Source organism: Netta rufina, assembly GCF_964035555.1.
Source record: "Netta rufina genome assembly, chromosome: 1".
Classification (NCBI taxonomy): Eukaryota; Metazoa; Chordata; class Aves; order Anseriformes; family Anatidae; genus Netta; species Netta rufina.
The window spans coordinates 19,451,297-19,477,140 of NC_140123.1; the positions used below are offsets into that span (position 1 = coordinate 19,451,297).

The 25,844-nt window shown below is 38.2% G+C and overlaps 1 protein-coding gene across 2 annotated transcripts in view; it reads right to left on the reverse strand.

Annotated features, from left to right (window-relative positions):
- Positions 1-25,844, reverse strand: part of ZDHHC20 (zDHHC palmitoyltransferase 20) — a 41,045-nt gene that overhangs the window by 2,368 nt on the left and 12,833 nt on the right. Inside the window, exons 2-12 of one of the 2 annotated variants that reach the window (XM_084306053.1) lie at positions 23,243-23,269; positions 19,245-19,339; positions 15,823-15,943; positions 14,457-14,526; positions 13,263-13,295; positions 12,309-12,429; positions 5,678-5,810; positions 3,957-4,083; positions 2,628-2,717; positions 1,545-1,660; positions 1,053-1,130 (exon numbers count right to left, since the gene is read on the reverse strand). In XM_084306053.1, coding sequence (XP_084162179.1) covers positions 1,093-1,130; positions 1,545-1,660; positions 2,628-2,717; positions 3,957-4,083; positions 5,678-5,810; positions 12,309-12,429; positions 13,263-13,295; positions 14,457-14,526; positions 15,823-15,943; positions 19,245-19,339; positions 23,243-23,269 — 971 coding nt within the window. In that variant the 3' untranslated portion in view covers positions 1,053-1,092. The remainder of the gene's footprint in view (positions 1-1,052; positions 1,131-1,544; positions 1,661-2,627; positions 2,718-3,956; positions 4,084-5,677; positions 5,811-12,308; positions 12,430-13,262; positions 13,296-14,456; positions 14,527-15,822; positions 15,944-19,244; positions 19,340-23,242; positions 23,270-25,844) is intronic. The other variant, XM_084306054.1, reaches the window with a different exon arrangement.

Here is a 25,844-nt window from a genome sequence, read left to right on the forward strand (position 1 = left end):
TGATCATTTATACAAAGTGTCAAGAAAAGTACTACTAACTACTCTAATTTTAGTTATCCCTCATGAAGACCTTTTAGATAGACTATTTCTTAATTTAAAAAAAAAAAAAAAAAAAAAAAGAAAGATGATCCTAAAATTACTGAGCTTTAAAAACTTGAAGACTGCTTTCTCTTCAAAGAAAATGGCACTTCCTTGTAAGGTCCCTCTATTTCCAGCTTTTGCTGCACTTCTGTGTCAGGGGTCACAGAGAGGCAATACAGATTTCCTCATGCAGGCCCTTGTAGCACTCTTTAAAAGAAACAAAGGGAGGTGGAGGATAACAACTCAGCCCTCAGCATCTATGGTTGCTAGCTGTCCAAATCAGATCTGTTCCTCTTCTAGAAATAAAAATTTAATAGGAGTTTATAAACTCACTGCAGCATGAAGTCAACATAAAAAAGAGAAATTGAATTCAGTCACTGGAAATACACCAAGGCAAGCAGCAGCATTTGCTACATTTCCCTAGTGCAAAGCGTGCAGTGTGCACAGAAGCTCTTACACAAAAGAAAATCACTGTTAACGTGTCGATGTGTCACAAGTGACACAAAGCAGCCCAGATGTAGACACCTATAGTTACCGACACCTTCATTCCTTGTGCACACACTTTCTTGAAGTACAAGAGCAGAGCATGGTAAACCAATATACAAAACCAATATAGTTAAGGGGCTGTTCCTTGAGAGAGTATCAAGACTTCCATATTGAAATTGCCCGTTTAACAGATGAGATTCTTTTCCGTGGTCAGGTAACAAATACAGCATTACACACTTCAATCTAAATGACAGGATTAGGCCAACTCATCTTAGATCTATCCAACTAATGTTTCCTACAGTACAGCATTACTCCCATTCTTGTCTTCTGGAGAGCCATTCTGAGCTTTATGCAGACTTTTCTATGATTCATCCAACATCAGAGGACTTCTCTGCACTCCATGACTAGCGACTTTTAACCTCAAGATGTCTATTTTAGTTTACTCATATGCATAACGAAATAGCAATCAATGATGTTAGTCTTACCTGTTTCTCATTGAGATGGTTGGTTAGTAATAAGCTGAGATCAGCTTTCCAATGAAACTATAATATGCTTTTTTGTACCTAAAATATGAGAAAATCTCAATTATGTGTTTTATTTTCAGATTTGCACAGCAAGTACCAAAGACTCCAAACCAGAAACCATGCTTATTGTGTTGTACCTATTTCAGATAAATATTTTCCTCCCCCTAATCAAATATAATCAATCCAAAATGTCTCAGAAGAGGGAGCAAGAAAGCCAGAGACACAAGTTAACCTCAACTTATAAACATGCCGACTGGATTATATGTAACATGTTTTCCTCTATTTGACTCCAACCAATTCCTAAGAACTTCTTAGGCTTAAAAACAAAACAAAACAAACAACAACAACAACAACAAAAAACACCCACAAAACAAAACAAACACAATAAACCAAACACCCCACCCACCATGAACAAAATGACAGAGTAATCAGAAATGTTATGGTGCAGTCTACCTGATTTAACATTTTCCTCTTCAGGGCCACTTTCTACCCATTGACCGTCACCGGCTAGCAATCGATTCTGTGATTCACTGAGTGGTCGAGGAGGAAAGGGCTGACTGGCTCCAGAGCTGAAAAGCAAACAAAGTCAACAGGAATTTTGTAATTGCAAGAGTTGCTTATTTCAGACGTTTCTAGATTGATAGGCAAGAAATGGCATGCTGACAACAATGTTACTGCCACACAGTTACAAAGAAAACCTAACCAGCACTATCTGGAAGAGCAACTTGATGTTGTATTCCATGACTAAAAGCTAGGGTGTGCTGCTGAACATCTTAATGCAAAATGCTACTCTGCTGTTTGCACAAGGGTACTGCTCTTGTGTAAATTCCACAGCTTGCGTGGTACTGGAAGCAACGTCTCATTCTTGCCTTTGCACCCCTTACTGCCTGATAACTGATGTGGCTGCTGTTAACAACAACCGTCAGCCATTCACCAAACACAGAAGCCTTCCAAAATTACATAAACGTCCTCAGAAGTTTCATGTACTCATGTGTCCTTGAATCTGAAGCAAGCTTCCTGAAAATACAAGCCATGCAAATTAGGAGGTTTAAAATGTAACGACCTAGAAGAACTCCACTGCTCAAACCCCGCAATAGCCACATTATTTACCTCTCATGCAAACTGTGACTCAGCATCCCTTGCTTAGGCATGCTGGAGGAAGTGAAATGCAAGTGGTATTTACCCATTATTTCATTCGAAAAACATATCTTAATAATGCTCCATGGAAAAAAATACTTCATTCTTCCCTAGGACTTTTTCTCTTCTTGTTAAAAGAGCCTGTAAAGTCTTTTACTTTCACTACTGTTCTGTTTCCTTAGAGCCACATCGTCTTAGAAGTCTAAAACCAGAAATAGCCCTTCTGTATCAAGCAGCATCACATTTATTAGATTTGATTTACCCTATCCTTCTCTGAAGACTTACAAATTCACTTTGAACCTGATAATAAGTTTCAAAAAAATTTTTTTTTTAATTTTTTAAACATTTTTTCTTAAACAGATGAATTCTGGCACAGTACAACTTAAGTTCAATAGTTACCTTTTGGCAGGTTCATTTTGGCTTGAGACAGTTAGTTGCTCTGGATCCATAATCACCAAACGAGTTGGAAAATTACACCCATCGCCCAAACTAAACCAGAAACAAAGATTCAAATCACTGTTTGCAGTTGTCAGGCTGGAATCAATTATTGAGTGCAGTGTTGAACTCCAAACTTGACCAAGGCATTCCTACCACTAAACCCCATAACCAGTTAATTAAGCTTTGGAGCTCAAACAATTCCCACCCTACTGCTCAGTATGGGCTGCTGAGCACAGCACTTGCCTACATATTTCAGAAACAACATCGTGTTTCTCTAGAACATAGCCCTGGTCTTCTCCCAAACCACTGGGCACAGGTAGTCAGACTATCCAGTATTTATAATCCCACAAGCACAAACAATATTCTGGTGCTCATACTTTTTTCTTCCTCCCATCACTATGAGATCAGCTAAGCCTTCTTTTAAAGCAAATTCAGTCATTCAGGGAAAATACCCACCTGTAATATATCTTCCACCTTTTTTTTTTTTTTTTTTTTTTTTAAATCACATGAAAAGTCATGTCAGTTGAGCAAACGGCTGAGGCAACTTTAGATCTTGTTATTACCCCTGCTGTTTTTTTTCCAGACCTCAGTTTGGCAAAAAGCTTCACCCACATTTTAAGCTGATACACAAGCCTCCAAAAGCAGTGCTGAAACATGGCACCTACTTTGTTCTGCTGATTTTCTGGAGTGGTGAGAGTGAGCAACAGGTTGGTCTTACTTTATTGAGCTTTTCAGACATTCATCTGCAACTTCCTAACACCAGTTCAGATCAAGTTTTAAAACTGCTATTTTCCAACGTATCAACATTTTTTTCCCCTGCTGCTTATTTACATTCACTTCCTCAGAAGGCTTTTAATGAAAATGTCATGTACAGCAAAAGAAAAGCTGTCAAGTTTGTGGGGAATAAGAGGGGGTGTTTTTAAAACTGATGTTGTTTCAGTGCAGCTCAAATTCAAAGAGCATTTTTATCTCCCCTGTACTGTTGATTTCTGCTTTGTAACCAGGCATTAACAGTACCAACCAAAAGGTGTAGAATTTTTGAAATACAATTCACAAATCTTTCCAAATCTCTGTATTTAGAAGGCCCTTGTAAATGAGGCTCTCATCGCTAAATGAAAACCCTGTGCAGAGTCTTCCTAGTTTTCTCCTCCAGATTTTCCTCATGCCAATCACAGAAGATTTCCAAATCAGCTTTCCAATTGTGCTTCATTTTTTTCAGAGAAGGGGAAGCAAGATGCAAATTAATCAATCAATTTAATTCCCTAATTCATTTCAAGTCAGACCACACACCTGGTAAAAATAGGGAGCAGCCAATACTTCTTTTCATCTCCAAAAACCTCCCTTAGATTTTTGCCACATCCAAGCGAAAAGCCGTTTTTATCAGGTCCATTTCGAAATGTGGGTGCACGGAATGTTTCTGGAAAAGAAAAACATGCAACTTACTCTAATGCAACAAGCAGTCAGGGAAAATGAACAGTCTCAAACTTCTCTACTGTGAACACAGTCTCAGGCAAGCTAAGATAATCTTGATATATTTTATGGGGGAAAAAATGATTGTTACCTTAAGTAATAAAAAGCATTAAAAAATCTAAGCATTAAAGTTCCCATAAGATCAGTCATCTTTCTCTCTTTACATTTAACTTAAGGTCTGAGGCAAAGCAAATTACCATCAGCATGCTGAAGATACCACGTCCTTACTTCACTGATGGCTCTCTCTCTTTGGCCTGTGCATGTCTGTGAGCAGACGATCTCTTCTGCGCAAATTAGCAATTTACCATTGGGCATTACTGTACCTAAATTCATACAGGACAGGTTTTTCCCACTCTGCCCAGGGCTGAAGTCAAACTAAGAGCATACCACAGTATCAGAGAAAGATGAGATCTATTACATCAGAGAAACAGACACCATGAGGTACAACAAACCACCTAAACTTGACCAACCTACTATTTACCTAGTCAGACAGGTTACACGCTTGGCCAAGAACCAAGGGGACTCATTCCTCTCTCCATACCAACACCTTGTCTTTTCACAATCATGAACCAGAAAGTAAATATTGATTGTGCAGTCAATGACCAACAATGACTTTTGGGCAAGGAATGTGCTAATTTTTTTTTTTTTTTTCCAAAGCTAAGAAAGATACTGTGAATATTCCTTAGCTGTAGATACATAGAAGGAAAATGACTTGGCCCTCCTGTCAAGCAACTAAAAAACTCCTTTTTGTCCACTGAGAAATTCTAGCAAGCAGGAAGTAGTATTTCTTTCCATTAATTCATTTACTTTTGGGGATAGAAATTTAACTTCCAACAAGAAGTAGAACATTTTGACTTTAGTTGTGGCAATAACCAGCAGAGCCCTTAAAAAAAACACTTTAAAAATGCTTCAGCAGGAACTTAGATACTATAACTAATGCAAGTAACTTGCTTACACTGATCATTGACAGAACGTTTAGGCACAGAAATTACCTGCAACCCGTACTCTTTTATTACTTAGGAAACATGCATCAGTGTTTCCATTTTTCTTGCAATGATTTTAGAAGTCACTTCCTAATACCAAGGTCCACTTTATCTCACAGGATTTAAGAATATTCTTTCAGATTTGGAGCAAAATGTATTATTATATTCATACACAGGACAGCCCTCACCTCAGATGGGGCCACTGAGCTACTCCAAGTATTGTAACAACAGGATAACCGGCAAGTAGCAATTCTGTTAGATTACTTGACACTATATAAAAACCACAACAACAATATGCCTCATTGGCCTCAAAATAAAAATAAAACCAAAAAAATTAACATTTATCACGAATCTCCATGCTTAGCTTCAGCAGAAAATCCACTACATATGCTTCATTTTAGGAAATGCAAGACAGGATGTTTGACCTTTAACTGCTTTCACCAAAAATTCTTGCTGCACAGAATTTTAAAGTTCCATTAAAATGTAAAAGTTTATCCACCCATTATTAGCAACTTGTTTTTCTGGACAAGGAACAGTTCTGTACTTCAATTAACTGACCTATTGTTGATCTGTTTTTGCCAACTAGCCAGCAGTGGTAGCTGAAGAGCGACAGTATGCTGATGAAGAACATGGCTGCCACAAAGAAAAGGAATAGCACGTGGAATTTTGCATGGGTATCTGGCAATTCATTCTGGGGAGAAAGAAAGAAAGAGATTAACATGTTAACACTTCTTCAGCAGTTAATGCAATATTATCACCAAACATTTTCTGCTACCCCCAGTCTGCTATAGGTCTTTCACCCCATTTTTCACAAAGAAAAGCAGCACAAGCAGGGCCTTCCTTTCATGTCACGTTAAACCAGTGTGTATATAACAACATTTGAAGGCTGATGGGTACCCCTTCCGTCTGTCTTTAGTTACATGACTGCACGTGTTCATTTGTCTGCTAGTTCTGTATATAACCAGGTTAGTTTTTTTTAAATGCACAGCAAGGGGCAAGTGAAAAAAAATAAAATGCTGTACTAAAAAATGTTCACTGTGCAGCCACAGCCAAAGAAACACTGAAAACACATCCAAAATTGCTATTCTTCAAGAGAAGAAGATACAACGAGAACTTCCAAACCCTTTCCTGGCAATTTAGTAATACTGAAACTACCTCTGAACTGGTGAAAGGAATGTGTATGGGAAGTGGCTCAGTTATATTGTGTTTCCAAGGCCGAACAACTCCTAGACAAGATCAGTTTCCTGGGACTGCACTTTAATTTTTGATAACCTCTCAGGTTTAAGGTTTAAGAAACAACCAGCATGTACCTAGCAGAACAAATTTGCCATCTCTGACAAGGCAGAAGTTATTCACCAGAATATCTATGTAAAAACAACAATTTCAGTCCAACCACCAAAAAATAACCTCCCACCCACAGGCGATAGTCAATTCCACCCCCAGCCCCAACCATATTTAGGTTTGCACTTTGAAGAGGCCAATAGGATTTGTAACAATACTATTCTAGTTCTATATCCTCAAAAATCACGGTACTTTTAAGCAGCTGACCTTTAGCAGCACTATGAAAGCAGAGATGCTATTTTTATTCAGCAGTTTAGTTAGCATTATTGCCATTACTTTTTCCATTAGCTCATTCAGCACACACACTTATCCGAGGCTTATTTTTTTTAGACTATCTAGAAGACATTCCGATTAAGATCAAGTGCATACAAGTATATCTACATCCACATACACTTCCTATATTCGTAAGCAAAACAGATTACAGATTTTCTCCCTTTCAAACTATTTACACCATAGTTTGGTGTAAATAGCTACTATGAAGGATTGGATTAGGGAAACTACAGTAGGAACATTTTTTAAGTAATTATATCAATATTGAATTTTACCTTTGGACAATTCTCTGCAGCTTTCCTGCGGCAAAGCTTTGCGCAAACAAAGACAATTTATTAAACACTAATATTATGTTAAGACCAAGTGTTTGAAAACAGCACGAGCTTTGTTAAGAAAGAAATGGTTGGTGTGCACACGTGCCCTCGGACGTGCCAAGTTCCAACGCCCATCAGCAGCCTGAGCCCCCGTTCTCCAAGAGAATGGAGGACTGAGTACACAAGAGCACATGACTAACTCCCAAGGCGTGTGATTTTCTTCTGAAGTCCTGCTGTTCAGATTGGGGCTGGATCACTTTCAAGTGGTTTCCTTAGCCTGAGCAGCGTGACTGCACTGGGTGCGTTCTCTACTAGCTTCCTCCCCGAGTAAGGTTTATGGTGACACTGCCTACAATGACACCATTCATACAGCTCTATAAAGCTAACAATACTCCAGAGAGTAAGAATAAACCATAAAGCAATGGTTTATAAATAAATAATCTGACTTCAGAACATAACTATTACCATTAAATGTAGGTTCAGTCAAAAGCACAAAAAATAAGATACCATTCCTCCCATGACTTTGTTTAAAAAAAAACAAAAAACACAAAGCAACCAAAAACCATCAACAACAAGATGTAACACATCAATACTGTCTTTTCTTCCCAATGTCCTTCAATACTGAAAATTGTGTGAGATATTTTCAGTGTAACATCTGAAATTCAGCTAGTACTTCAGAAAAGAAAGAAACAGGAAGGCTGAGTTTAAGTTAGACTTTAAATTCCAAATTTTAAAGAATGTTATTAACCACCTTAGCCAAGATGCTAGCACTTCACAAATCTGTCCTACGTAAGCTGTATGGCTTTTCAGTAAGACTGCTCTGTGCAGAAAGCCTAGGGAGAGCCAAAACTTTTACCCTGGAGTCTGGCATGTATTAACAGCATTTTCAAAAGTGCTGGCTACCCTCTGATCGTGCCAGAGTAAGAAAATGATAGAGTCCAGCTGTTTGAACTGCCATCTAAATTCAGCTTATCTACTGCCTTTATTTATTTATTTATTGGCTATAGTTTTGCTTAGACAATTTGTGCAACAGTCCCTCTCCTCACTGCTGGAGGGAAACAAAGTGTTTTGCAATCCCCTGAAATGAAGGCTAGCAAAAGACATACTTTAACTTCTTCTTACTCCTAAGCTTCGTGTTAAAACTGTAATTCCTCTTCCTACCTCTGAGCACATTGTGGTTTTCCTGGAAAAGGTGGTTACCAGATTCATTTTTCTAACTTCTTGATGTCATACATACACCCAAGCAGTCGTGCTTGCCAATACTTCACCGCCACAGTTTGCAATTTACATAAAAACAACAAAAGAAAAAAGCAGAGCTTCCAGGTTCAGGCATTTCACTACACAATCGTAACGAGAGTGAGACTATATGCAACTAGATCCTTAAATACTACTAAGCACTACAAAGTACTACTTATAGGACTCTTCTGGAACTACTTAAATGAAGTAGTTCTCCATGGACAGTTCTCAGGCCAGTTGATTTCGAAGCTCAGAAGAGCAGTGACAGCTCAGTCTTTGGGTCTGGGCCAGAAAACACAACTTACTTTCAGTTGCATTTCCCTAAAACAGTAGGTCTATAACCTGGAGAAGGACTTTTTTTATTTTTATTTTTATTTTTAAATCATACATCATTAATTTGCCTGATGCCCTGGGAATATTTTCCTCTTCCGACTACACAGTTGGAGCCACTGGCTCTAAGTTCTTGAATGCCAGTTGCAGAACTCAAGCATCTTTCACAAAAGGCTAATTCTTCCCTGGATGGAAGGGTGCAGCCTGTGAGCGCTTATCACAGACTTAATCACAGCTGTGTTCTAGCAGCAAGCCACATGCCACAGCATGTGAGAAGAGTGAAACTTCAGTCATTAGTTATTTAAAATCTGTACATTTAGCAGCAGTGCAGAAGAGACTTGTGACTTGTAGGTGGGAGAACTTCAGAGCTTACAAAGGGAAATGATTTGCACAATAAAATTTGGTCTGCTTAGCACACATAATAGCCTGATGGCAGTCACTATTCTGAAGGGTCCTTCACAAACTCCTTCACAAGCACTGAGTCATTTGAGCATGTATCAAGTCACTTAAATAATAATAAGAAAAAAAAATAAAATACTGTCAGAGCTCAGCTTGTTACTCATCTTAAATCTAAAGAAACTCAAACATCTAGTATACACCCCTCTGTGTACAGACAGGAGGACTCAGTTCTAACAAAGGACCTGGAATTACTTTTTCAATTTTTAAATAGAAGTGGAGTTTTTCAGAAGTATGTACCATCTGTCCCGGAACATATATCATATCCTTAAATTAACTATTCTCAGGATTGCCAACATAATTTGGAGGACACTGAAAGACACCAGAAACAGCTGGAAAAATGTGCAGGTTTCAAGGTGGGAGGGAGCACAACAAAAACGGGAGTGGATACAAACACACTGGGAAGTGCTACCCTGCACTGTGTAAACAAGGCATCGAGAACTGGGCGTTCAGCCAGGACTGGTGCCTGTGTCAAATGCATTTTGTTAAGCAGTGGATTTATCTGCTTATCTTTAACAACTTCCTAGGTATTAGAATAAGAATTTTATGAGTACAGGAAAAGGAGTTACGAGTATAACAACAACAACGTGTCACTCGTATTCCCTTGATCCATACAAACCAGATTTAAACTCCCACAACAGAGTGTAAGCCTGTGGTAAACACTTAGAGCCAGCATGGCTGTTCCATCACGGCATGAACAGTACTAAAACCTTTTGTCAGTACTTCTGCACAGAGCATGAAAGATGCTATGAAAGTCTTGCAGGTGTGACAGATTTTTTTTTCCATCAGAGACAGTGCATGTCTCACAGTATTTGCAAGTATCTGCACATACATGTTGCTTCTCTAAACAAATACCATCAACAGTGCAAAACAGTGGACTGCTAAAATTTGTGTAGGTAGCATGTACACCCTTAAAATTACTCCAACTTCTGAAGGTTACATTCCAAGTATTTCATCTTCTACCTGGCAATGGCTATATATGCTTTCTCTAAAAACATTTATAAGGGAGCAAAAAAGAAATGCTACCTTCTGAAAAGGAAACAATAACATTTATGACAGTCAAGCTATAAAGAAAAAACAGACAAACAAAAAAAAAAAAAAAAACAAATCTAGAGAGCCCTAATAGTTATCTGTCTGATGCTGTAGCAACCACTGCTCAGCATTAGCAACAGTGAAACCATCTACATGCAGGATGTATCTGCAGGCCGCTCTGATCTACAGATGTAGAAAGAAGCTTCCAGGACTATTCTGTAGTCACCAGCACCCACCTAAATGCTTATATACTGGAGCCGCATTAAATTTTGCAAGTCCACATGATGATGGTGCTACCAACTCTTTCTGGAATTCCACTTTAATCAAGCTATTACAAAATCATAGGAATATTAGCTTTGTGGAATGAGTCTTTTAGTATGAATGAGTCAGAGATCTGTTCTGATTATAAGATCCTGGTATCTTCAGATTTCATCTTGGAAGTAACAGGAAAATGAAAGCAACAAATGCAAACACACAGCTAACATTTCCTGTTGTCACAGTTCAGAAGTAGCCCATTCTTGCATAAAACATTTTACGCAACAAAGCATTAAAAACATATCCCTCTTAAGTTCACTTCCTCTGCTCAAGAGTCCACTTCTTTATCATGTCCAATGGGCTTTGGAATAGGCTTGCTGCAAATGTTGGTATTAAATGTTCGTTGTGGTCAGATGTCCTACTGACTCCCATTGCAGTAACAGCTATGAAGTGAGGTGACAAAGCAAATTCATTTTCTTTGCTCAAGCACTGACTGGTAAATATGTAGGAGCGCATCTACAGTTTCATTGGAAATTGCATTCAAAGCACTGGAAAGCAGCCAGGCAGATGTTTGGAAGTGACACATTCACAAATTAAAAATTTAACTATTTACAGTCAAGCAAGACTGAACAGCAGAATCAGATCATTTGCAACACCTGTTAAGCCACAGCTCTGGGTGATAAATACACCTGTGACTTTCATCTCACATGATACTGAAAGCTCAATTCCTACACACTGCTCTCCAGTGATGGGTTGCTACACAGAACTGAGAGACTAAGAGAAACGTAGTACTTTGGCAGATCAGACCCATAGGCTCAGATGAACACAAACAAATGTGTCTGCACCATTTATCTTACCTGTCTAGTGACATCTGTCTCAAAGTACAGCTGTTCTGAATACATGATCAAGCTTCTCTTACCCTGACATGGCACTTTTCTCCAGTAAAGAGTCTTTCTTTTGCTACAGATAATTACTGCTCTTCACAGCTACAGCAACAGCAAGTAGCATCTAAGAAACACGTGCTGCCATTTATTTATAAACATGTGATGGAAAGCCTTCCGCTTAACAGGGATTTTTTCCCCATGTTAGTTAATGGAATCTGATTAAGAGAATTCTGATGCTAGCCTCTCAAGATGCCAGTCTCGCAAGAGACTGGAAGGCACAGTACGAGGTTTCAGAGATGAAAGGAAACATCAGAAGATGCTCTATTCAGCCTGGAACATAACTGCAACAAAACTGATAGGAACAATGACACTGACATGCAAGGATGTTCACCTTTCACAGATATTCTACTAAATCTAGTAAGGTGCACATATGTGTATCTATTATTTTATCTATTACTACTGACAATGGTTACAAGGAACATGGATATCATTAACACCATACTTAGCATTCTGCCCGTATCAGATCAATAAAACCCACTAGTATGAAGTTCAGACATGCCTACGTAAGGATTCCAAAACAGAGACTGGTGAGTTCCCAAAAAACTCACCTGCCTTACCCGATAGCAAAGTAACCACAAAGATACAAGGTTATTTTATTTCATATCTGTTGGTATTTGGATGTATACGTGTGTGTATCCATCTAAACATACACACATGCATACACGTACATACACACGCGTAATTGTTTGATAAAACCAGGTCTTTCTATATCTACTTATCTGTAACCAATAATCTCAAAGAAACCTGAGCTGTGACATTCAATTTTGATGGAGCAGAGAAACCACAGTGTCCTCATTGGAGCTTCTTCCCCCAGTTACTCATCCTAGGCAGTATAATAAATTTAACTCATTAATATTCGGAAGGTTCTCCTGCTTCAGTCACTTCGATTGATGCTGTTAATGGTAATGAACTATGGAACAGAGTAAATGGTGAGTGACAACATGCTGAGGCAGCCTTCAATAAACGCATGCAAGATTAAACAAACAAACACAAAAAAGCCTTAGAACTTACTGTCCAGAACTTTATGAAGTACTGCAAGACTGTAGCAGCAACAAACAGACAGTACAGTAAGGAATACATTAAAAACAGGAGGAAGAATTTGTAGTTAGAAAACCCCACACAATTATTCACCCTAGAAGAAGAGGAAAGAGAAAGAGGTTACTATGATGTACCAAAACAAATAAATAAATAAATAACAGTACACTCAGCTGTTTTTGCAGAGCATAATGTGTATGATGCCAGTGGTATGTCCAAAAGAGTTTGGCACTAGTGTTTCAGAAGCATTTTAAGCCACTATTTTGAATGAAGCCTCTTTCCTCAGGCTAAGTTAGCTGGGCCCCTCCCACAAATTTTGTTCCCTCCCAAGAATTTCTACACGACAAGGCATGAGCTGTCAAAGCATTAGATGCCATCAGTCTCTTTAGGAAGCATCTCACATACTAGGAACTAATGACAGCGACTGCAGAAGATAATACAAATCTCTCCATCAATTTCAGTGGATGTTGCTTTTGTTACAAAAATCTTTCAAGTGAACTACTGATAGCAGTATCTTTGCAGCAACAGCAGACAATATTTTTACTGACTACCAGTGAAAACAAACTGCAGAAGAGTAACCATCTGAGGGGATGTTATGTATCATCTAGAATCAAGAACTGATTTTCACAACATAGTGGTTATCGCCTCTTCTGTTGATAACACCACCGAACTAAAAGAACTGCCATTTCTCATAGGTCTTCTTATCTCCATGGTTTCTCTGTATAAGGAAAAAATGTATGGTTTGGGCTGCTGGGCCTATAATGCTAAGTTGCAACACACATTAGGACCAAAGTTTATTTTCACATAATAAAGCCTCAAGAAATTCTGTGAAAATCAAATTTTACTTCAAAGTTTCATTTTCTGAAGCAGCATGTAGGAGCTAATTAATCATTATGATAGTCTTTTTTTTCTCTTTTTAAATAAACTTACCACGGACAGTGGTGGTCCATTTTTAGTACACATCTGAAAAAAGAGTAGAGGTTATTTCCAGCAAATTAAAGCAAAAGGTATATTTGCTTTCTAAGACATATGATTTTACTTTACTGTTTGTGTTTTTTCTTTTAATTGTAATGTCCTCACTGAAACTTTTGACCGTTCTTATGCATTCATGCTATGTCTCCACTTTACAGTGACCATCCTTTCAACCCAAAGGACTAAGTGAGATACAAGAGAATTATGAAAAGAGCCTCTTAAATGAACATAGGGAGCATTACTGGGCAACACTTAAACCATATTATTTATAGTTCATTAAGCCATGCTAGTCTTATGTGAGCAATGAAAGAAAACAAATCCAAAGGATCCTTCACAGCTGTGTGGATAAGGTATGTCAGCGGGTCATTCATTCCAACTAAGTCTACCTTAGGGCTATTTTTGTTACTTTTTTGTCTGTTCCTTGCTTGTTTGTTTATGGTAATTGAGGGAAAAAAAACAAACAGCACAGTGGGTAAATTGAATAGTTCATAGGCTATTTTCATCCTGTTTTTGTATAAAGCCGGATGCTAGACATTTCAGACAGACATTCATTTGCTAATAAATTTGATTTTAGCCAAAAGATGCGCATTAGGTTCTTTAGTTAAGTAGATTTCCTCAAGCTCAGACATACAAAGTCTCACTCACAGATTCAGCACCCTTACAGACTTCTCTGATGACTCAGAATGAGGTTAGGGAGCAACAGTGGTGTCTTTTGAACAGCAAAGACCTGCAATTCCACTGTCACTCTTTGAGATAATGCAGTGTTAGTAGCACACAGCTGTTTCAAAGCTGCAGAACCAAGATAAAATAGAAGAGCTCTATAATAACCACGTGCTGGTATCTCAGACTTGCCTTTCTTTGCTTTCAGTGCCAATTTATTTGTTTTTACATAAGCACTACTTTATAAAGCTATAAGCAGATTGCAGGTTTCCTAACAAGTTCTGGCATTTTGGTCTATGGGGCTGTGACAATAATAAAGCACTAATGGGAGGAACTTTGCTTCCTTGGAATCAGAGTATGAAGGGTCTGAGAAAGGAACAAATAGTAAAATCTGCTGGCATGCAGGAGTTTACACACTGATGAAATGAACACACTGAAGTGGTGGTAATAGAAGGAAAGAGAAAATCCATCATTTCAGGTGCAGTAACTTACATGTCACACGCAGAACAGTGGTGGCAGCGGTCAGGTTTGATTAGCTGGCATCGATCACAGTATCTGATGGCTGCATTCAAGTGGCAAGGGTCACATTGTTATAATCCATTGAATTTTATGAAGACTTTCCCTCTTAATACAAACTGAATCTTAGAGAGCTTCCTTCCCTTCCAATCATACCTGTTTTCACAGACCTACTCATACAATATATATGTTTGAGTTTTTTAAAGAAACGTATGAAAGTATTTAAAATACTTGTAAATTACTGCTATATGGAGTCCATTTCCATTTACGCTTTACCTCCTCAGTTTCCTCATCCTTCACCCTCTGGCAGTGACCTATCTTCTGTTTTCCTTCACCTCTGGAGAGAGTACCTAAGCATCCCATTGTGAAACTACAATCTTTCAGTAAGCCAACTTTCAACATTAGCTGTCTCTATCCTCTTCAGCAGAGATCTAGCAGACTGTTCAGCAAATTAGCTCTTCCTCATCTTTCCTGGTTATTTTTAAATAAGCCTTCAAGCTCTTCTCAATGGAAACAAGACACCAGTACAGTCAGTTTGAAAGGAGGAGGAAAGCCAACACCTACAGCTAAGCAGAACTGCTAAGAGCTGGCAAGAGCTTCCCAGACCCCTCCAGGGACTGGGATTCCCTCAGAGGGAGGTTTGTATTCAAAAAAAAAAGCCAGGTATCCAGACACTTTGTTTGAAAAGACACAGTTGGCTTTGGTGACTACTATCCTGAGTATTTTATGTTTTTGGAGAAAAATACAACATTCCTATTTTAAAGAAAGAGAAACAGGTTTATTTAATATATATATACATATGCATAAGACAACTGTTTCACAGATGATTCATATATAACTTGGAATAAAAATGTTTATACGTATTAAAGCTCTGTACTGAGTTATAGATGGGAGTGAAATAAAAGTTAATCCTTCTTAAATTCTAGCTTTAACAATGAAGTTTCTGCTCCCATGGAATTGCTATAGCCCAGAAAAAGTAATTTAATGGGGGACACAAAAGATTGTAAAATTAAGTGTAAAGTGTAATTTTCATCTATTTCCAGATGTATTTATTTTCAGTGGTTACTTTTTGTAGCCAGAATTAGAGATAAATATTGTCATCTGCCTGCTTAAAAGAAGAGGAAATTTTTTTTTTTTTTTTTTTTGAAAAAGTTATTCCACACACTGGCTGTATATGGAGATCCCCAGACAAAGGACTTGAATTTCTCATGGTGGAAAAAAACACACCACAAGGTTATGGCCTTTGCAGTACATGCTTAATAGATTGTTCATTAACATCAAATGAATCTCACCAAATTAAACTAAGCAGCTTCAGGAGCACAGAATTATCTTTGTATCTCACCTCTTGATGCTGTTGTCGTATAGATAGGCAAGTCTTTAGCAGCTCTTCTCAAAATCTCCTGCTGGGATTCTGGTCTCTCTTCCTTTTCATATTGTTCTTTATCAGCTTTTGACAAGCAGAACTGGGAAGGAAAAAGACAGAACGAAGGGATAAGAACAATTATTACTTTGTGTCCTACTCATGTTCCAAGGAAAAGACCCTATGTACCTTAATCCTGTCTCTGGGTGACCCCTGACCTTCTCCTTCCCCCTGAATACTACAGGAGATCCTCAAAACTACGTAATGGTCCTGAGCATATTTTAAAGAGAATCATCTTTGTCTCCGTTCCATTATCTACTGCATTTTCCCTTCAACACAAAGGAAGCCAGAAGCTCAGGGGAGTTTTAAGAAGGTGGAACTTAACTCTTGATGAGAGTAAATGTGACAGGAGACTAAAGTTCTTTTAACCCACTTTCTGACTTAGAGAGGGGCATAAGCCAGAGAAAATAGTGAAGAGGGTGTGTATGGAGGTGGGGGTGGCGACCAGGAATTTTCATTGCTTCCTCACAGAATTTGGAAGAGTTTAAACGGAATTTTTACTTGGGAGTAGTCAGCACTGGTTTCAAAATCCCTAACCTATATTGGAAGCAACTTCAACAAAGCTTGTACAGTTTCAGAGTTACAAACCTGAATATAGCATGAGGGCCACTCCTGTAGAAGCCTTACTAAAAGGTAAAGCTTTACCAGTATAACCTGGAGAGCTTCTACTCACTTGCAAAAAGCTTTGGTATCCACTGAGATTACAGCTTTACCATTAAGCCCCACAGAACCCAGTGTGCTGACAAGTCCCCATGGAGTGGGGGCTGAACTCACAATTTCCTCTGGTATTTTCTATTCTGAAGCACTTTTAAACTCTGAGCTTCCCACAAGGACTACAAGAACCCTTTTTATGAGCACACATAGACAAAGTATTCATAGCAGTGAGTGGAAAATGCTTTGTATGCAGCTGGAACAAAAATTGGCTTAGTGTGGCTTAACATGAACATATTTTCCTACCAAGAATATGTATATGACTAGTTCACATGGATTTTCATCTCATCATGTACTTTTTCCTCTTTTGGATTTGAGTTGGTTGGCAAGCAACAGTGAACACTCGACTTACAGAAAAGGAGGAAGCAGTAAGACATTGCTGCAATTTCTCAGTGTTATTTCCCAATCTAGAATGCAAATAAATTGCTCCATATCCCACAGAATCTAATTGTCACCTGTTACGTATGGTAGCATTCCAGTTATTGAGCCTACCCATCATTAAAGGGTGAAACATGAAGCATTGTTTCCATTTAAATAATCACAAATTAGTATCAATCTATGCAAAGAATGAAAATGAAGTTTAATACTTTAGTCATCTTCAAGAGTTTGACCTTTTTTTTTTTTTTTTTCCTAAACATTTGTCTCTAAGCTAAAAGCCTAGGTATTTACTGAAATATGAAAACTGGAGATGCTCATATCAAAAACTTCAGATAGATCTGAAGCATCATGCCTTACTCCCTATTGCCTTTTTTGAGTCTGCTAGGGTAGCAAACGGCTGTCTCCATGACCTGCAGTCAAGCAGAGGTCACATTAAACACAAAACGCTACTTCTAGATGACACTTCTGTGGCAAGTCACTGATGTATAGGAAGGGAACTAAAACACAAAATTTAAATTTTTTTGATTTTTTTTTTCCAAGTAACATAATAATAAACTTTAAAAAAAAAAAAAAAAAAGATTTTGGTTTTCTGAAGTAAATATTTCTGTTCTAATTTCAGAAATTAAAAAGGACATGAAACCACAGATTTGCTAGACAATGGCAGGATATGTATGTTGAAAGACATCAAAAGTTGTCTATTACCACATAGCTAACAGAATTTCCAATGAGGTTCCACTGGTTCTTACCAAAAACAGAAAGAGTCCCTTTGTTTCCTTCCTCTTTCTGGATCTAATAATGTTGATTGTTCTTTCTTATGACAAACGTACAGGGATTACACTAGAACAACAGCAGCTGCGGAATCTTTTTTTAGTTCAATAGTGTGATCACAGGATGCTATTTGTTTTGCAAGAATGGCAAACTTCAATGACTAAAAATATATACATTTACACTTTCATACAATGAGGAGATTCTGAAGTCTGTTTTTAAATATAAAAACCTGCAAAAATTACTCACTGATATATGAACAGAAGGGACTTTCCCAGAGAGAGAGAGGAAAAAAAAGTGTTCCCTGAGTTGCTTTTTTCCTATGAAAGAATTGTATCGATCTGATCTATACCCACATTAACATAGGAAACATTCCTCACATTCCATATGCTGAAACCATCCCTTTCAGTCGATGAATAGCAAAAGCTTGCTAGAACATTACCACAACTACAGGGTAAGTACTGTCAGTACTGTCAGTCTACTACTGAAGAACCCAAGCAGACAGTAAAAGTTATCAGACTGCTCTCAGAGCAGCCCAAATTCACACACCTTTACAAAAACTAGAGTTGCAACCACATCGTAACCAGCTAACCTGCTTAACATTATCATTTGCCTGCAGAAACATCCCACATAAAGCCAAATCATACCACCCTGAAGATGTTTCAGGATGAAATGTCCTTGAATTTTTTTTCTCCTTTGCATTTGTAAGCTTAACTATTCAGTACTACTCTTTTCACTTAACTAAAAAGCAGAATAGTCTTTAGCTTTTTTCACTTTATAACTATATCTTAGCTGCAGAATTTCTAAGACATAATTATGTACTACAGAGCATTGTTTGCTTTTCCATAGAAGCACAATTTTAACTCTTTACAAAAATATTTAAGACTGACATTAGCAATGAAAGTCAATCTTGCTAAAAATAGAATAAAAACGCAACCTCCACAGAACAATCAAAGTCTCAAACAGTTTATCCAGTTTAAAAGCTTTTTAAAACCAAGGAAAGTATTTTAAATTTGGTGCCACCATCTCATCCCTACATATACATCCCCGAGGGAAAGTAGAAAACAAGGTAATTCATTTCAGGCTTACGCTTTCCTACTTGAAGGTCAAAACTATCTAAAAAATACAAAAATGCAGCCACTGGAGTTATTGATTTTAAAAATGTCAGAAGTCAAACAAACTGCATCCTAGCAAAGCACTGTATCCCCAGATTTGCTTTTTTGTCTTACTACTTTTGCACACACATGTGACTGTCAAGCTTGAGATGAATTAAACACATTTAATATAAGGAAATGCCATTATACAAAGCATGCAGTATTTTAGGAGTAATCTGATGATTTGCATTCATGATATGCTGTCAAGCTGTTCTATTTTAGATAATGAGAAGGGAAAGGTGAATCATGCATTACTGCAAACAAATTTCATCACTGAAAACAGTTCATCTATTTATAAAAAAAAAAGCATTGACATTTTTCTAACGTCAGATTTACCTCATTGGAAGGGGATGCAGGAGATGTGAAAATTGTCTTCCAATACGACCATACAAACATGACAAATGACAGATGAAAAACCACAAGGTACACAACTGCAATAAAATACAAATAAAAATTTGGTGAATATAGCTGAAGAGAGCAAGAGATAAAACCCCTGATTTTTGATGAGGGCTAGACTATGACATTATGAATCAGCTGATAAGTTATATTAAACCTTTTTTGCCTGGGTAAATTTAGCACTCTGGCAGTGCCCACTTGGAAAAAAAAAAAAAAAAAAAAAAAAACACACAAAAAGCCTCCATAACACCACCACCAAATCACTAAATGTCATAGTTGCTATTCATCAAGGAAATAATATGTTTTTATGTAAGATTCTACAGCAGATTTCGAAGGAAAAAAAAAAAACAAAACAAAACCAGAAGTGAATACAGTTTCACCTAAGGCATGCAAGTGATTAACCTGTTTAGATAAAGATGCTACAGTTCTACTCTAGATTATGTGATAACTGGCCTACAGAGATCAATTTAATTTTTTAGTATGCATCAAGAGATGTACTTCTAATAGAAACAGCATAGTAGTGTGCCATTGTGGAATGTGCTTGCTTTCAATAGGAGTAAAAACCCTAAACCAGGAAGAGAGAGGACTAAACAGCAAGGTCTCATCTTGAAGTGAGTTAAAATTGCTTGCAAATCTTATTTCAAATCTTCAGAGGAAGAGTCCTGCTATTACAGCCACTGTGGCAATAACAAGTAGTATGGAGCCCCATCAATTTATGAATGGATGTGTGTGATATGGTTGCCTTAAACACCAAAGGCTTATGACTTATGACTCTGGAAGCTTCTTCCAATCTTGCTTCCTCTAACGGTTTCTTTTACCATTTGTAAAGAGGAAATGGATCGGTCATGCCAGATCAGCAAGCCTTACAACATGTCATGCCAAGTATTTACGTTATCTTCATTTCTTTAGTTGCAAGAAGGAAACTTGACCTACTATCCTGTGCAAATACGGAGTCCTTTAAGAAGCCATATTACATGCTTCATGGATTGCAGAACAGACCCTACACTTCAGGAACTTTCAGCAGCTCAAAAAAACAACAACAACAACAAAAAAAAACAAACCAACAAACAACAGGTACACAGTCACAGCAGGCATAATCTTAATTTTTCATCTTTCAGGATTTTTACTGTTCATTACAGTAAAAAAAAAAAAAAAAAAAAAATGCAAACAAACAAATCAAACTTGAGCTTCCTTCAGAGAATTCTGCTTTTTCTCTTTGCCTCTGACTCCTCCAACTTTATAGATCTGGCAAATTTTCAGCTGTGGAAGCAAGAAGCAAAGCCTTTTTCTAAAACCATCCTAAAATTGTTGCTTGAATCCTATTTCTGATAGGAAAGAACCTATGCTTCACTGTGCTAGGCGCTACATAATTAGAAACTGTGTTCTATTAAAAACATACTATACACATTCAAACATAACACGGTTAAGCAATTAAAAAGTGAGAAATCTGCAAAAGAGGAGAAAGACCTAAAATCTTAGTGGAAACAGCTGCATAAATCAAAGCTTTGGGGTGAGAGAAAAGGGTGAGAGGAATTGAATAGGAGGAAAGAGGAAACAAGATACTGTGGGGGGGGGGAAGGGCATGGCAAAACTCAGGTGCACAGTAAACAGCTTAATTCTGGCCATAAAACTTAGCCCCAGAATCCAATCCCTTTTGAGTAGCAGTACCACTCTGCAGAGTACTCCCTGAAGCATCTCACATCAGTTTCAAATATAAATATAAGCTGGCTTCGTTCCTATTCAGCTTACTTTCTTGTAATTTGAAGACATGAGAAAACCATCAAATACCTCAAACCCCAATATCTGCTATTTCAGAGACGTGAGGAAGCCCCAGCTAAGCTAGGGCGTCCAGGATTCCTGGTGCCACGCTGTGACCAAGCGAAACGACTTCGCCTTAAAGGCACCGGTGCACATTAGACCCTAAGTTATACCCTTGGGAGGACAATGTCATAAGATACGCTCTAAGCATCCTCCTGAAGTATGCTAAGCCTTCCTCAGATTTACCCCTCACAATTTTTTCCTGCATCATTCTTAACTCCACTTTAAAGACAGAGTAGGATTACAGAGCTAATAATACTCAACGGAACTAAATTATATTGTGGAGAGATTGAGAGCTGGCTGTTCTATCCTAATGGATAAAAATTACGCAAGAATATGAAAATACAAAGACACGGAAACAGTTAGCCTTAATGGGATGAAGAAATCACCAGCAATTGAATTACAAAGTGTAATTAAAAACCTGCAGTAAACGAATTTGAACAGAGCACAATGAAAAATGGTGCAAAATATATTTGCTACTATACATATTATTTACATTGCAATGTTATCAGTGCTTTGGCCATTTGACTCTCCTGGTTCTATTTCCTGGCTATTGGAAGTTAGCCTGCAAGAACTTTATGAAATTTGGAACTTTTATTTCAAATGAAACAACTTCGCATTTCAAGATCAACCTCCACTGTAAAGAAATTCATGCATGCAGGGTGCCTGTGACATGCCGTAGAACTGAAAGGGCAAAATACGTGCAAACGACTGCTTTCAAAAGCCTAACAGGCAGGTTTCAAAGATACTGTTCTCATTAATTAATCAAGCATTTGTCTTCTCTGTAGATTTAAGAGAGCCTGCTTCGATCAGGCAGGCACTGCATTTGAATTAAAGCCAGAGATGTGGCTACATTACACCACCATCACTGCTCTGCCAGGCTTCCTTAACAGAGACATGAATCTTGCCTTTCTGAAAGAAACTAGAAAGTAAAACTTTACTTCTAGTAAAACCAGACAATAAAAGCACAGCAGCAACCTGCAGAATTTTGTGAAGTCTTGATGAAGCCCAGCTGTGCATTGCAATGTAAAAACCCAGGCAAAGACACAGCTTCCGTCTTGAACAGCTTACGGTTTACTTTGGAGGTTTTCCCACTCTTTCACCTCTTCTTTAAAAGATGAAAGAGGACAGACTCCATCAAGTTTCCTCCTTTTTACAGTTTTCTTCTGGATGCTCCCCACCAGGAAGTAGACTGATGGGTTACCTCCAAGTTCTCTTTTGCAAAAATATTTAAGAGATGAGAGCCTCTTACCAGCGGTCTCACACTCTGAAGACAGCCTTCAGTGGATGATGGAACTGCCAACCTATGCTTAGCATAAAATCATGATAATCACTCATGTTCCCTCTTAAGCTGAAATGGACTTCCAAATATCCCTATAGTGATTCTATGTGGAAAAAAGCCTGAAGTCTTATTAAAAAAAAAAACAACAACAACAGCACTTTGAACTTCTGGAATTGAATGATCCTCTAGCCTAGTTTTTGTTCACAATTAAAAGCAGCAAGCATGCTGGAATTTCCTTGGTGAGTTTGAATCTCTATAAATACTACCCACTATGACCTTTTTTTTGCCAAGGACAATAATAAGGCTTAAGGAAAGTTTGTAAAAACAAGGCCTTAACCACTTAACCTGGAAATTTAAAATTATAATGTGCAGTCACCTTTGAAATGGTTGCGTTTTTTGCACAGTTCTAACCAGTCCTGAGGAATCTGGTAAGCTGTTTGGAAAACAGCAAACAGTACAACAATCCCTCCTCTTCCAAAAGTCTTACTGGTCAGAGGTTGCAAGGAGGTAAGATGAATATTCATAATTCCTTCAGGATGAAACAGAAAATGGACTGCTGCAGCTCCTTCCCTCTTCTCCCTCTTCTGTTCTCAGAAGGTACCCATTTAAAAATATTTGCAAACCTAAATCATAGTTATTTTCCTCACGGGTCTTGTCTTCATCCCAAGTGGTACTATGAGCTCAGCATACCCAACATCACAATGTTTGACTTGTTTCTTAGCAATGATCTACTTACTACAGAGAGGTTACATACAAAGAAATACATTTCAATTCTATATCCCTTAAGACTTGTGTGCAACAAAACTATTTACATTAAAAAATAATAATTAAATGTTACCTTTTTCTGCAGTTGAAGATATAGTAACTGGAAGAGAAAAAAAAAAGATATATGGTAAGTAAATCTGCATTGAATCAAAAATTGGGATAAAAGTGAGATACCCGAGATAGCCGACTTGTTCCAAATCATGTATCAGGTGTTAATAAAGCCTCCCTACCCAACTCTGGGTAAAACAGGACTTAGTATTCCTCCTGCCAGCCCCTGAGGCTTGGCGAGTCAGTGGAAGAGCTGAAGAGACCCAGTTCCCTGCTCAGAGGAGGAGCAGAGGAGGAGCACACTCCTTTCCACAGCCATTAGTTAGATCATAATTTATACTTGCCCTTCAGATACGCACCCAGCACATTTTCTGGAGCACATCAACATCCAGGCCAACCTGTTGTACTTCCCCCCCCCCACCAACCCAAATTCTTGAGACAGTTGAAACCTCCCAAATTCCTCCTATTCTGCACCTTCATCCCTTTTTATCCCAACACCAAATTATTTGCTCAAATCTATCCTGCATGCTGACTGGTACATCCTCTTGCTTCTCTGAAACCTTTGGAGTTCATTCATCAATTAGGCAAGACACCGATCAGAGAGCAGCTGTACTTACTGGGTCACTTTGTTCATACCACTCTCCTTGCTGGGTCTCTTCCCTAGACATTGAATTCCTAAAATTCAGTGAGGAAAGGATCTTTTCCTGACTCTTCATCTGACACAGCAAATTTAAGTTTCTGGCCATCAACACGAGCAAAAGGTGAACAGAGCACGTCCTGCCTACTGCCATTCACCTCACTCCACATCATCTCCTCTCCCCCAGCAGTGAGGTTTGTCCAGTCACCAGTCTGCACGCCAGCTCAAAGGAGCTTTTCCCTGATGCACATTAGAGAGCTAAATCCGCAGGGCTTCAGCGTGCGTTACAGGCCTCGTTCCATAGAGCTACTTTGGTCACGGAGGCAGCATGTGCCTCACTTGGCTGCAGATATCTATAGCAAAGGGGTCTGCAACCCTATTACACAACCGTGCCTCTTTATAGTACACAGAGATGTAACAAGGTGATACCTTGATGTACAGATGAACCCTTTTTGTTCAGATTTTGATTTTTTTTCCTCTCCTTAAAATACATGCTCAGCACCCTGTCTGTCTGTCCACGGAAGCCTCTAGCTTCAAGCTAAAGGAGGTTAACCCTGAAGAAAAGCATTAGTTAGCACCTATTAGATGTGCATACTTGCACAGCCTCCTCCTGGGTTTCTGTCTGAAGCACAAAACTAAACTGAGCCAAATTTGATGCTTAAAGACTCAAGATAATGAACAGTCTTTACATCCAGAGAAAAGCTTAAGATCTTATCACTTGTGAGACTTAAACAAACAAAACCACACTAAACTTCATAGAAATGAATTAAAACCTTACAGAAGTAGGAAGATAATTTCCTTATTTTTACCCAGGTCTCCCGGACCAGAAAGCAGTTATGAGACCAGGCAGAGCACAATTTTAATTTGGCAAGCTCCTGCAGGCTGAGGTGAAAGTGAACACTGAAACACTTGTGATTTTCATTCTGTCTTACCATCTTTAACTGAAATAAAAATAAAAGAAAGCTACTTCTGTTTTACCTCAAGTTCACGTAAATTTTGGGATTCTGCTTTTATTCCTTGCACTGCTGTTATTCCCCCTCTCAGACAGATTGAACGAAGGGCAATCCTAGTGCTTGTCCAAAGTCACTTAGCACACAGAAGTCAACAGTTTCACAGGATCTTTACGTGACGAAGTGAAGCCTTCCTTTGAATAAGTTAATATTTAATCTTTCTAGAACAGACCTGTAAGAATTTACTAGGCTGGCAATGTAACAAGCAGCTTTACACCAGCAAGAAATCGATTCCAGCTTTTGAACTCCAGTTCAGGAAATAAACAGAGAACAAGACATTACCATTGCATCCCACAATCCCTGGCCTGCAGTTTCAGTTACAAGCTCAGCTCTCGGGTTTTGGCTTTCTCCTCTGCTGCCTCTAAGTAGTTAGAAATTGCTGTCAGCCTCCACTGAAATTAATACCAGTTTCACTTAAAACATTCCTAAAACACTTTTTTTTTTTTTTTTTTTTTTGCCTGGTGGGTGGGATGGAGAAAATAAAGCAGCACCACCTTTTTGCCTTTTTTTTTTTTTTTTTTTTGGAACAAAATAGTCACTGCGTATGATTTATATACTAACCTCAGGATGCAACAGCCTATACATTAGATTAGATACATCAGAACCTGTTAGGGCCTTCAGCACCACTATCAAGACAAACCTGTCCATATTTCAGAAAAGTAAGCACTGCAAATCAACTTTTCTTTTGAGTGTTTCAAAATATATCCCTGTATCAGTGTATTTCTTAGCTACAAAAGGAAAAATAAGCTCAAGGGCAAAAATATTCTTTGGATTGGCTTCTTAAGTTTCTAGTTTCTAGAGAAGCCTTGAAGATTTCTAGAAAGACATTGCTAGGGAAAGATAAAAATATGACTAGACAGCATAAGTTGCAGTTTACTTCATCGCAGAGAGCTGAGAAGCATGCACTCAGTGAGTTTCCATGCTGGCCTCATAATTGCAAAGGATTCAACATCTGTGTTACAGCTCCCTGCAGGTCTGTG